The sequence below is a fragment of the Leptopilina heterotoma genome, unplaced genomic scaffold (assembly GCF_015476425.1).
Source record: "Leptopilina heterotoma isolate Lh14 unplaced genomic scaffold, ASM1547642v1 Lhet_92, whole genome shotgun sequence".
Classification (NCBI taxonomy): Eukaryota; Metazoa; Arthropoda; class Insecta; order Hymenoptera; family Figitidae; genus Leptopilina; species Leptopilina heterotoma.
Window position 1 is genome coordinate 1193014 of NW_025111199.1, and position 14118 is coordinate 1207131.

General features: G+C 32.6%; 1 protein-coding gene and 1 long non-coding RNA gene across 2 annotated transcripts; both read right to left on the bottom strand.

The window, feature by feature from the left end:
- Positions 1-1998: 1998 nt before the first annotated feature.
- LOC122512011 lies at positions 1999-4443 on the bottom strand (the record flags this gene model as incomplete). The annotated part of the gene is made up of 1 exon (XM_043627615.1): positions 1999-4443. A coding segment is annotated over one exon (2445 nt), but the record flags the coding sequence as incomplete, so codon positions are not given.
- A 3359-nt stretch (positions 4444-7802) lies between these two features.
- LOC122511985 lies at positions 7803-8353 on the bottom strand. Its single transcript, XR_006302579.1, has 2 exons — positions 7972-8353; positions 7803-7898 (listed from the first exon to the last, which is right to left on the bottom strand). It is a non-coding gene; the product is annotated as an uncharacterized LOC122511985 (long non-coding RNA).
- Between the last annotated feature and the right edge of the window lie 5765 nt (positions 8354-14118).

Here is a 14118-nt window from a genome sequence, read left to right on the forward strand (position 1 = left end):
AATGGTTCCGGTTAATTATAAATTGGGAATTTAGGTAAATAAAGATAAGTAAATTATAATATATATGTTAAAGAAGAATTTTTTTTATTGTTCGTTGGTATCATTGTCAATTGTACAAAATGCCTTTTTATAATAATTGATAGTTCTATCTTCACCGCCTATAATAAGTTTACGTTGGAACTGTGTCTCAAATAAGTTACATACAACACTGTTATGCCAATCATGTTCGTTGTCTGTAATGCAAATGTCCACATTTTTATACGTATCGTAATTAGTCCATGGGTATATTAAGTTTATCAATTGGTATTGGGATTCTTCAGCCTCCTTATATAGTGGTGGAAAGTCATAACAGTAACATAGACTGCTTGTATATCTAACTCTTATTGGTTCAGCATGAAAGTTGATTAATTCTATTAAGGTTGATTTTGTGATAGGGTTCCGTTGGGGAAGCTTTGTTGGTCCCATTGGTATTGTTACATACATACATTTTCCGTCTGGGAGAAATTTTAATAGTCGTTTACAGCAATTCATGTAGTTTATTATATAATATAGTGAGTCATAAAATCCAGAATTGAGGTCTTGTTTCATTACTCTTGCTCTAGTGCTTAACACGTAATATATTGTAAAGTTATAAAAAATGTTGTCAGTTTTAATTAAACGCAGTGCCTTAAGGTATGAAAATAATCCTGGGTACAAACATACCATTCCAGATTTTAAAAGAAAAATTTTTCTTCGTCCCTGTGGTGTTTCTACTGTTATACTTCCCTTGATTTCGTGGTCATTTTCGTCGAAGACTATCATTGTTCGTTCTTGGGTTCTTTCATTTTCAATTGTGTTGGAAATGTATAAGCAATCATTTAATATTGCATTGTACGCGAGGTTTGATAGCGTTTGTGGATTTCTCATTGGATTTTCAAGGGTTTGTAATATTCTCTTTATCATGAAGGGGAATTCGAGTTGTCGAAGTTCTCTTGGTTTATAATTCACACACGGGCGAAATGCACTTATAAATGTACTCATTATGGTTGTAAAATTTGCCTAAATTTAGATATGAAATTGCCCCTGAACCTAATATTCCCGTAAGAAATAGTGTACTGTCGGAAAGTATTACCTCGAAATTAAAATTTTTTCCTTCTATTTTGGCCATTTTTCTTCCGATTGATACTATGGGCTCTTCATTTAAAAAAAATACGATGTTATTAGCATATCTCCAGAAATTACAATTCAAATCTTCTGCAAATATGAAGTTCTTTTGTGTACTTGGAAGTAGATAGAAGTCTAAAAGTCCTCCCTTAAATTCATCTGCCTTTAGTGTTACATAAGTCATCAGTATTGTTTTCCTTTTATTACATATAATTTTGTCTGTAAAAAATATTTTCGTACGTCAATTGTTAGGCTCAGAATTAATTTTTGATTTCTTTAATCTATTAATATGGACTATTAAAGGTTTTCCTTTAAAGTTAATTTTTACATTACCTTTTCCTAATATTTCTAAAATTTCATAAGGACCTGAGTATTGGTTTTCTAGTTTTTTAATTTTTCCTCCGTTTAATAAAAATACAAAGTCGCCATTTTTTATTTCTAGGGGATTAATTTTTCTATCATGATAAAATTTCGATTTTTCCTTTGCCGAAATTAAATTTTCCCTTGCTTGTGCTCTCATTTCGTGTAATTGTGTAACAAAGGTAGTTAAATATTCATCGTATGTTTGTAATTTTTCGTTTTGAGAAGGAGATTCGCTAGAGGGTTCACGAGCTAATTTTCCAAAGACAAGTTCGTATGGTGTGCATTTTGTTCCTTCGTGTATGCTAGTATTGTAAGAAAACATTGCTAATTCTAACCAATCGTCCCATTCAGAATTTTTCTCAATAAATTGTTTTAAGTATTCTGCTAAAACATGATGCGAACGTTCGAGTGATCCATTAGATTGAGGGTGAAAAGCTGTTGTACGAAATTGTTTAATTCTAAAACGTTTTGCTAATCTTTTTAATAAATTGCTCAAAAGTCTCTTCCCTGGTCTGTTAGTACGCCTTTAGGTGAACCGAATATGCAAATGAATTTTTTCACGAATGCGTCTGCTATTGTAGCAGCTTGATGATTAGGTAAAGGGATTGCTAAAGAGTATTTTGTAAAGTTATCTTGAATTGTTAAAATGTACGTGTTGCCAGATTTAGTTGGAGGGTTAAAAGGTCCTACAATATCCATAGAAATTTTTTCAAAAGCAGTTGTAGGTGTGTCTGTGATAATCATTGGATTTTTAGTTTTTACGCGAACTAATTTCTTTAATTGACATTGTAAACATCCGTTTATGTATTTTTGAATATCTATTTTTAAATTTTCCCAATAATATTTTTGACGAATTCTAGCTAAAGTTTTTGTTACTCCCTTATGGCCTCCGATTGCCGATGAATGATTTTCTTCTAATATCTGTTGTCTAATTTCTTTATTAGGGTATTGCGTAATCCCATTACAAATTATAAATTTTGTTTTAGATTTTGAAAAAATATCTTGAATTAAAATTTTAATATCTTCCCAAGGAATGTGATTAATTTGAGATGTTTTTGCTATACTAATACTGCGAATGTTTAGTTTATCACTAATTGAAAGTAAAGAGTTAAAACATGATTTGATTGTATTTAGAGTATCAGTTAAGTTTTCTTTGACATTTTCTTGAATTGGAAGTGCAAAATGATAATATTTTCCCTTTTTAAATTCTTTTACTAAACCTTTTTGTAAATTATTAAATTTGGGTAGAATTGATTTTTTTGTTAAACTTTTAGATCCATTGTCGAGAGGGGTACCGTTAGTACTTACAAAATATAAATAATTGTCTTTTCGCATTGTTAATTGGTCACGACATTCTATCAAAATTTTATTACTCGTAGATTGTTTTTCTTGAACAGGAGGTGCTTGAGTAATTTCTTCTTTTCTTCTTAGATTACGCCCTTTGTCTTTGTTATTTTCTTCAATTTCACTTTCTTGTATTTTATCTTTTTCTTCAAAAATTTCTTCGTTATCCATGGCGTCTTGAAAGATTTCATTTTCTTCTTCATAAAATTCTTCATCGAGGGATTCTTCGAATATGTCGTCATCTTCTTCTGAACTATCATCTTCTGTTGATGAAAAGTAAGTTTCATTGTCTTCATTTGGTTTTTCTTGAATTACGATTTTGTTTCTCTTCTTCCCCTTTGTCTTTTTAAGTCGTTTATTTCTTCTTAATTCATCAAAGTATTCTGGATCAGTTTCTTCTTCAGCTTTTGAGATTGGCTTCTTGTCTTTCCTCGGCCTTCCTCTTCTTTTGGTACCAACCTTGTCTTCTTGTATGGGAAGTTTATTTTTTAATTTTTTAGGACGACCTCTTGACCTCTTGATAATGGGCTGCAATATTTTTTCTACGTTTTCCGTAAGTTTTTCTTGAATTCCCGTTTCTTCTAATTTTCGTTGTGCCCTAGTGAGAATGGTTTTCCATTGTGTGTTTGTAATGTAATCACTAAGTATTGGGTTAAGAAGAGTAGTTAATAAGAGTAATAATGTAGACGTATTATTATCACTATCGCGAATATTTTCACTTGATTTTTTATTATCCCCGAATGTTAAAAATGTATCATCGTCGAGCACCTTTTGATTTCTAAATAATTCTTCTTCGTTAGGAATTGGATTTCTTGAAAGAGCGTCTGCATTCACGTTCATTTTACCTGCCTTGTACACTACTTCATAGTTATATTCTGCTAATTTTAATCTCCAACGCGAAACACGTGAACAAGGATCCTTCGAATTTTGAAACCATACTAATGGTTTATGATCAGTTACTAAAGTAAATTTTCTACCGTATAAATATGGTCGAAAATGAGATACGCAAAAAATAATAGCTAATGCTTCCTTCTCGTAAGTGTCATATTTCTTTTCCGTATCGCTTAAGCTTCGAGATGCATATGCAATAGGCTTGTCTTTTCCTATTTTCCCTTGTGAAAGTATTCCTCCAATCGCGTAACCTGATGCGTCTGTTGTAAGCACGAAGGGTTGGGAAAAATCTGGTCTTTGTAAAAGAGGTTCTTCGCATAAATGTTGTTTTAATGTGTCAAAAGCTAATTGTTGTTTGTCTGACCAAATAAAAGGTGTATCCTTTTTTAAAAGTTGGTTTAGTGGATGTGCAATTTTAGAAAAATTTTCAATAAATCTTCTATAATATCCTGCTAATCCTAAAAATTGTTTAATGTTCTTTGTTGTTTTCGGTATAGGAAAATTTTTAATCGCAATAATTTTCCTTGGATCGGGTCGAACACCATTTTTATCGATAATGTGTCCTAAATATCCTACTTCCGGTCGTAAGAATTCGCATTTGTCTGGTTGTAAATGAAGATTTGCGTTTCTAAGTCGTTCAGCTAAATTATTAAATTTTCTTTCATGTTCTTCGAGTGTGTCTGCGTAAATAACAATGTCATCAAGGTAAACAAAAAGTTACTGTTCCAATTAGTCCAGTTAATGTTAAGTCCATAAGTCTTTGGAATGTCGCGGGTGCTGTTTTTAAACCAAATGGCATTCTATCAAATTCATAATGACCATGAGGTGTTGAAAAAGCTGTCTTGTGTGAGTCATTGGGATTCATTCTTATATGATGAAATCCGGTTGCTAGGTCGAAAACAGAAAAGTATTTTGCGGAAGAAATTGAGTCAAGTATATCATTTATATGAGGTAATGGATATGAGTCACCTATAGTTTTTTCGTTTAGTTTTCGAAAATCTAATACCATTCGCCATTTTAAATTTCCGCTTGAGTCAGGTTTTTTAGGTACGATCCATACCGGTGTGTTATAAGGTGATTGAGAAGGTTTAATTATTTTATTTTTTAAAAGTTCATTTACTTGTTTAGTTATTTCGTCTTTGTGAATTTGAGGAAAACGGTATTGTCTTGAAAATATTGGGCAGTCATCTGTAGTTGGTATTGAATGTCTTAAAATATTAGTTGCTTCTAAAGGTTCTTCAGGCATTTGAAATCTGTCAGCGTTATTTTTTATAAGATTTTCTACATGATCGTATTCGTCTTGGTTTAAATGGTCTAAACGAAGAAGTCGTTTTATTTCTTCTATTCTGTCTTCAATTGTCATTTTATTAAAAGTACAAAAATTTTCTGATATTAAAAAATTATTTAGTAAATTATTAGTCATGTCATTGTTATCAAATTTTTGAGTTTGTGTGATAGATGTATAAGGGTTGATTTCTTCAAATTCTTCTAATTTGATTGTAGGAATTGAAATAGTTACTGAAGTTTCATTAGTGTTTGCAAATTTTAAAAATGTTTTATTATCGTAATTTTTTACTACTGCGTCTCCGGCATAAATTCCTGAACCTAAATTCAATCTTGGTATGTAACCTTCATTTTTATTAGTTTCGTCAAGAAAAACTGTAGTTGTTATTATCGTTCGTGCTGGTATTGTTAAAATTTTTGTGGAAACAAAAGGATAAAGATTATTATCTATCTCTAAACATTTTGAAGTGTAATTAATGTTTACGTTGTTGTCTCGAAAAAATTCTGTCCCTAAAACACCGTCTTCGTCTACTGGAACTGCATCTGGGATAATATTAAATATTGTTTGATGACCAAAAATATTTAATTTTATTTGCCCTAAAGTGTAAAGAGGTAAATCATTTATTCCGATTAATTTTAAAATATTTTCTGTGTCAATTGGAATTCTTGGATCAATTGCTTTTAATTTTAATAAATTTCTTCCAACTCCAGTATCTATCATCATTCGAGCTGGAAATTTTAAACCGTCGGCAGAGATAATAATTGAGGGAATTGTATTTGTTTGCGAATTGTTTAAAGTAATTTGTTCTTTTGAAACGGGTGTTTTTAAATTTATTCTACCCTCAGTCCACCCTTGCTGGGGGTTGAATTCAAGTTTCCCGAAAAATGAGGTTGTAGTTCTTGTGATTTTTGAATATGGTGTGATTGAGATTGTGATTGTTGTTTAGAATATTGTTGTTTGTTGTATGATTCTTCTCTTCTAGGAGGTCTAATTTTACATTCATTAATATAATGACCTGATTTTTTACAATAATTGCAAGTTATATCTTTTTTGAAAAATCTCTGATTATTATTATTATTATAGTTTTTATTATTATAATTATTATTATTATAATCGTTATTGTTATTGTATCGTGAAGTTTGAAAGTTTCTAGAAAGTTTATTCATAAAATTGTTAGAGTTATTATTTTTATTTCTGTAAAAATTGTTACCATTGTTAAAGGGATTTCTATTTTTTGAGAAATTTTGATTATTAAAATTGGGTTTTGAAAATCCTTGTGTTTGTCTTGGTGGACTGTATGTTTTATTTTGTTGTTTTGAAAAGAAACAGTTTTCTGTTTTATGATTTCGTCTCTTACAAATTGAGCAAGGTAAAACAGAATCTTGTAAGGAGTGTATTTTTATAGCTTTATGATCCTCATTAATTTTGCTTTTTCGAAGATCTGAACTAGCACTTAAATTCCTTTCTATATCAATCGCGTCGTTTACTATCTCTCGGAATGTGGGTTTTTCTTTCAAACGAATTTCTATTTCGGGTCTTAATCCGCGCACAAAGCAATGCTTCACGTCTTTTTCTAGATTTTCTTTAAAAACATCGTCAACTGCATTGTTATTACCTAACCTGTGAACATCTTCAATTTTATCAGCAATTTCTTTTATTCGCGCAGCATAAGATGTAATATTTTCCTTTTCCCACATATATATATTTCCTAATTCTCCCTGTAATTGGTACACTGTTTTAGCTGGCAAATATACGCGTTTTAATTTATTTATTAATTCGCCTACATTTGCTATTTGAGTTCCGTAAATACATTTTCGCGCATCCCCACTTAATTTTGCTCTTAATAATTTTGCTAAATTATTTCGAGCTACTCCTTCTGGAAGCATTTGCTCTGCTTCTAAACACCCTTCAATAAAATGTGAGATTGGAATGTTAGTCCCGTCAAACAAAGGAACTATTTCTAAAGCGTCACGTAAAGATACTTGTTGATTTGTTGGTAGAGCCATTTCGTTATTTTCTGTAAAATTTTCACTATCACTGTTCTCGTCGTGACTGTTTTCGTCGTCACTGTCGTGTGTGCTAATTATGGAATTTTCGAGTCTTTGTTTAAAGCTATTTCGTAATGTAGAATTTAAAGAACCGTTATTTTCTAAAATTGTATTGTCACTTTCTTCGTCAGTTTTGAAAGAGTTATCAAATAATGAATGACAAATTCCTGAATCTAATTCGGATTTGCAAAAAGGGTTTGGATTTTCGTTAGAGTATCTAGGTGTACCAGTAGCTAAAGGTTTAAAATAGGGAATTCCTGGGTTAAGTTTTAAAGTAGGGTTTTCTTTGATTTTTGATCGAGTTGTATGTTTATCTTGTGTAATATTTTCCTTAGAAGTAGACATTAATTTTTAAAAGAAATGATTTAATCATTGGAATTGATTCTCTCTCGGTTTGTGTTTCAATTTTTTATTAAATTTTAGAATTGTTAAAAATAAGAGTTAAAAATTGATTTTAAATGTTTCAAATTTTAATAGAAAATTTTAGAATTGTTAAAAACATGTATATTTTTTATATCTCAAAATAAATTTTTGGAAAAAATAAGAATTAGAAAAAATAATATCATTGATTCTTTATGGCTTTCCCGGCCGATGCACCAAGAAAAGAGGGTATGTTACGTGAAAAGTAACTCACCTCTTAACATTTGTTATCCTCGTTTTAAATAAGAAATTCCGAAGAAATCTTATTTGGGAATGAGGAAAAAGAATCAATGAATAAAAGTTAAGAATTAGTTAAAATGAAATTTATTATAAAATAGTATATAATGATTTCTTGAAGTTCTTTATTTGTATGTTGCCGAGAGAAGACCAGTTCCAATAAACACCTTTAACAAATAGGCGTTTATTAGATATAGAAATTGTATCGAAAGAATATGATGAAAAGATTTAGTTAATTACCTTTATTGCTTCTTTGTGAAGTTGAAAACCCGTTCTCCGCTCGTGCGTCCACAGTCAGTTCAGATGCACCGCCTTTCCAATTTTTACTGCTTGGAGATTTGACAACGGCTTGGTCTCACACGAGATGGGTATTACTTAGACTGGGATAATCGTAGGTAACGAGTAAAGATTCGCACTGACTACTGGTACAGAGATGATGTCGATCGGTTTGATTTAAATTAGATACTGATTTTTGGATCCAAATTTAGGGCCTTATATACCCAGATCACATCCGTGTATCGACGTAATAGGGTTGTAAAAAGATTGCTCATCGATGGGTGTTTGTCAAGTTTGCTTGGTAACAGGTCTGGTCTAAGGTTACTTAGAGGTCACACACGTGGCATGTGACAATATTGTGGCATTTAAAATATTATAATTATAAATTTTTATAATGAAATTATAATGATTTTTTTAAACTACATTTTAATTAATTAGAAATTTAATTTCAATAAAATTATTAACATTAATTTACCTCTATTTGGTTTTAATTAAAAATAAATTTTTTAATAAAAATAATTTTTAAGTGCAAATTAAATGTTATAATATTTTAACTATTATTCATTTGAATTTAAAATATTCAATAAAATAATGTAAGGTAAATAGTTATTAAATAAATTAAAAGTATTTTATCAATTTTGATAAAATTGTTGAAATAAAAATAATTAGAAGTTTTAAAAAATAAAATTGAGGGGAATGAAATTTTTAAATAAAAGAAAGCAAAAATTGTCGATAAGCATAGTATAATAAATGAAATAAAAAAGTATGAATTTAAAGTAAAAATTTTAATTAATAAAACTTTTAAATAAAAATTAATTGTTGGAGGTAATATGGTAAAAAAGATTATTAAAATTAAAATTAAATTTTTGTTATAAAATGGAATAAAATGAATATCATGAATAAAAGTTAAATTAAAAAAATTAAATAAAAGTGTAGTGATAAATAAAATAATAAAGTAAATTATAAAGTAATAAGATCATATTGAATAGTCTCAAATTAACAAATTTAGAAATCAAGTTATTTGATTTATAGATGAGGATCTAATAATAAGTTTTAACAAATTAGTATTTATAATTATAAAGAATCTGGAAATTAAGTTAAAAATTAAAATTAAGTAAATTAAATTAATTATATAAGGAGTTTCTTTAAATGAATTAATATTATGAAATAGATAGAAAGGTAAAATTTTTTGTAAAGTTATTAATAAAAAATTTCTTGATCAATCTATATTAATTAATAAATGTATATATCATCATAAAAATGGTCAAGTTCCTATTTTTATTAAAATGGATAATAAAATTATTATTAAAAATAAGGTTGAATAGTTTATTAAAGAATAAAAGAATATAGATATTAATATTAAAGAGGATCTAAATCTTTGGATTAGAAAATATTTTATAAAAATATCTTTATTGGAAGGGGTGTTTAAAAAATATAAAATTGGGATAAATGAGATTATATTTATTTCAATTATTACTCAAAGAAATAGAAGTATATTGGTTCTTGCTCCTAAAAGAATTCTTAAATTAAGTGTAGGAAAAAATAAAGTTAAATTAATATTTATTAATATTATTTTATTAGTATTATTTTATTAATATTATTTTTAGTAATATTATTTTTAGTAATATTATTCTTAGTAATAAAATAGTTTTATATTTTTGAATAAATTTACAGTTTATTACTTAACTCAGACATATTACTTAAATTAGATAATATTTAAATTAGATAATATTTAAATTAGGTGTATTACTTTAATTTTTAATTTAATTAAAAATATTTCATTTACATTGAAAAAATAATTTTTTAATTAAAATTAATTGTGTCATTATATTAATAAGTGATTTTTTTCTTCTAATCATAAAGATATTGGTATTATATATTTTATATTTGGAATTTGATCAGGGATAGTGGGGGCAGGTTTAAGGTTGATTGTTCGGATAGAGTTAGGAATACCAGGGCAATTAATTAATAATGATCAAATTTATAACTCTATTGTTACTGCTCATGCATTTATTATAATTTTTTTTATAGTTATACCAATTATAGTTAGAGGGTTTGGAAATTATTTAGTTCCATTAATACTTACAGTTCCTGATATAGCATTTCCACGTTTAAATAATATAAGTTTATGACTTTTATTTCCTTCTATGATTTTAATATTAGCAAGAATAATAATTGATCAAGGGGCAGGTACAGGATGAACTGTTTATCCTCCTTTATCTCTTAGAGATAGACATCCTGGGGTTTCAACTGATTTAGTAATTTTTTCATTACATTTAAGGGGGGTATCTTCAATTTTAGGGTCTATTAATTTTATTTCAACAATTATTAATATACGTCCTTATTTAATATCAATAGATAAAATTACATTATTTGTTTGAGCAATTTTTTTAACAACTATTCTGTTATTATTATCATTACCTGTATTAGCAGGAGGAATTACAATATTATTATTTGACTGGCCCTGGAATTCGCAGAGGAATCGGGTGACAGAAGAGGAGGCCGTTGTCGATTCATGGTACCGCCTGCCATACAGGCGTAATATTTTTTAGGGACCAGCCTTCACCCTGGCTTAATTTTATTATTTTTGTTTATGGGTGATGAGCTGGCAGTTAGAAAAAAAAAAAGCCAAATGCCTCGTCATCTAATTAGTGACGCGCATGAATGGATTAACGAGATTCCCGCTGTCCCTATCTACTACTCCGTGCTGTTACCCGGAGGAAGAATAGGACAAATGTAGCCATGCATGTCGTAAGAGGTGACTAAAATGGCAAAACCCAGTCGCCTGGGAGATGAGAAGTTTTGCGGGCGAAACTTAACAGCTCCGGCATATCTTCGGATATCAACGGATGCGAGTCGTATGACATAAAGACATAGGGAGCAATCCCGGGTCGAGTCACGGCGGCAGGGCCTGGAGATTTATCTCCAGGGCAGGTACCTCCACGCGGTTTCCCTGGATCACACTAGGTGAACTAAAACCTGTAAATCTCGAAAGAAGAGAATTCTGTTTGTCAAATTTCTCCATTCCTGCAATGGCGTTTCCGTTGGTGGTGCAGCTAGAAAGTAGTAAAAGATGTTCGTGGACATCTTGGACTGATAATTAAAGTTTAAAAAGAGATAACTGAAGAGTAAAATCAGAACCGATGTTAATGTCGTTAGCAATGAGTAAATATGAGGCATGAAACAATGCGCCGAAAATTCAATGTAATCTTAGAGTCATTTTTAAATAGATTTGAAATAACCTTGTTTAGAGTCAAACCGTTGGTAAGCCGAAAGGTAGGAACGACGGATTTCACTTGCAACAAGTCCCAAAAACTTTTGGAATAATATGGCAAACCAATTTCGCTGAAATTTCGCTGTCCCTATCTACTAACTCCGCTATGCCGGTCCCAAGCCCGGGACCCCATTTCGGTGGGGGAGGAGGAGGGGTATCAGGGTCTAGGTAATAGAAATATTATCAACCGACAGATTGGCTCAGTCGGATAGATGCCTGGCGTTGGTGGTCGTTTAAGGACCAAGGGTATAAGTACCCTTGGTTCGCGCCCACTTGGCTTGGTATTTTTCCGGCACGTGAGACAATCTGAGCGGGAGGTTTGACGTCGAGGTATAATGATGTGCACCGTCGATTATTGTCCGGTACACACCATTAGAACTCGACTGTCGATAAACCGGTTGTACTCAGGAGAGGTTTTCTACAGTTTCCCTCTTCTCTGGCGAGAAAACCCATTGACGGGTGGTCCAGGCGCAATGCGAGTACTCCTAATAAAGTCGGCTGTAGACGCAAATTAGGTTAATATATAGAAAATTTCTAAAGTAGAATGGTTATGCTTAATCCAAAAAAGTATTTCTCGGGGACTCTTGTCGAAGTGCGTAAGGCCAATAGGGCAGGAGTATAAACAATAATAGAAATATTATCTAATGGGTTTGGCGTTCCCAGTACTACCTAGCTAGGTGTGAGTATGCGCTGCTCATATCTAAATACCGTAATTTGCGGATGCACTTCAGCGACCGCTGTAAGGCGTGATAGAGGAACGTTGTGTATTTGTAAACCGGGGGCTTGGTTTTATCGCCTGGCTACGAGAACGAGAGCCCTCTATAAGGCTCTTCCTAATCCTAAACTTGAGCCGTGCGGTGATGGGATGTATGGTTGGGGGTACCAATCTTAAGCACGAATGCTGTGTATTTAAAACTAAAATGTATGAATTTTTTCTTCCCTCACTTAAGGGTGGTGGTCGGTAGATGGTGTGTGTTGCGGGTTCGGCTTTTCATCTTCATTTCATTTCATTCATCCTCATTTATTTTATTTTTATTTCTTTTTAAGCCGGATCAGTGGTGCATATTGTCTGTCGGCATTTCAACACTGCCTGATGGGTGGGGGGTACGGACCAGATGATATGCAAACTAATAAAAAAGCCTCGGAAAGCAAAAGCAAAATGGGTGGTGGTGGTGATGGGTGTGGCGTTTGTTACAGGAGAGTATGTGTCTGCTTGTCGCGGGAAGATGTGATCTGGGAGAGTGAGAGTGTTTCTTCCTCTGGTGAAAGATCACACTCCCGCTCTCCCATTCGAAGGAATGATGAGAAGAAAATGACTGCGAGTGGAAAGGACTGCGTAGAGAGTGATGGTGAAGGGTGGCAGGTGCTCACTTCTGAAAGGAGGAGGGCCAATGCCAAATTGAAAAGAGAGAAGAAGAAGCAGATTGATGCGAAAGAGCAGGAGAAATTGGAGGGTGAGAGACTGAATAAAGAACGAATTGAGAGTGAGCGAAAGGAGAAGGAGCGAAGGGAGAAGGAACGAAAGGAAAGAAAGCGGATTATGAAGGAAGCAAATGAGATTGTGAATGATGTTAAGGAAGTGTTGGATGAATGTGAGAATGTGGGTCGCGAGGAATCGAGTGTTATTATGAAAGAGGTGAGAAGACTTGAGGAATTGGTGAGAAGAGTGTCAATGGAGAATGCAACGTTAAGGGGTAGGTTGTTTGAAAGAGAGAGGATAGATGAATGTGTAGGTAAAGTTTCTGATGGTGTGAGTGTGATGCGTGAAATAGCGGAAAAAGTGAAAGAGTGTGATAGTGTGAATGCTGCGAGTGTAGGGAAGAGCATGGATAAACCGAAGAGTTTTGCAGTAATTGTAAGGGGAGCCAATGAGGATCTAACGGCCAGAGAAGTCAAGCGACGTATGAATGAGGCGATTGTGGATGAGGTAGATGTTTGTGTGAGGAAGGTTCGACCAGCTAAGGATGGAGTGATTGTCGAGATGGCGACAGATCGTGACAGGGGAGTTCTCTCGTCCTGTCCAAACTTCGGACATGCAGGTCTAAAGGTTGATAAGCCTAGGACCATGGACCCTCGGGTTTTGGTGTTTGATGTTCCGAATGATATGTCGGAGGCTGAACTTTTGGGTAACGTGCATGAGAAGAGCGTTAAAGATCTGATCAGTTTGGCTGAGTTCAAGAAACGGGCGAGAATAGTCAGGCGGTTTAGTAAGGATGGTGCGAAGCTTGGTAATGTGGTTGTGCAGTTGCCATTAAATTGTCGTGATAGGTTGTTGAAGGATGGAAGAGTCTACGTGAATTGGACTTCGTTTAAGGTGAAGGAATGGGAACATGTACCGCGTTGTTTCGGATGCATGGGATTCGGGCATAGAGTGTTTGAATGTAAGAGTGAAAAGCTTTGTTATAAGTGTGGTAAAAGTGGACATATGGCGGCATCGTGCCGTGAGCCGCAAGATTGTAATAATTGTCGCGCGAAAAAGCTTCCGTCGGTAGGACATAATGCGATGTCAGTCGAGTGTCCGGAGTATGTTTGGCGGGTTAATATGTTGAGACAAAGATGCAATAATGGATGATAGTACATCAAATAACGGGAATAATAATCGATGTGTAAATTTTAGCATATTACAGCTTAACTGTAATTTGGCGTATGGGGTGATGAGTGACTTGCTGAGGTACGTTCTTGCAGAGGGTATACAAGTATGCCTTCTGCAGGAACCGTACGTGAATTTTGGGAGAGTATGTGGCTTGTCTGATTCTAGAGTCTTTGCGAGTGAATTGCAAGTTTAGGGATGGGGTGTGTGTATGGCTAAAAGGGGAAATTGGTGAAGTGTATCTTGT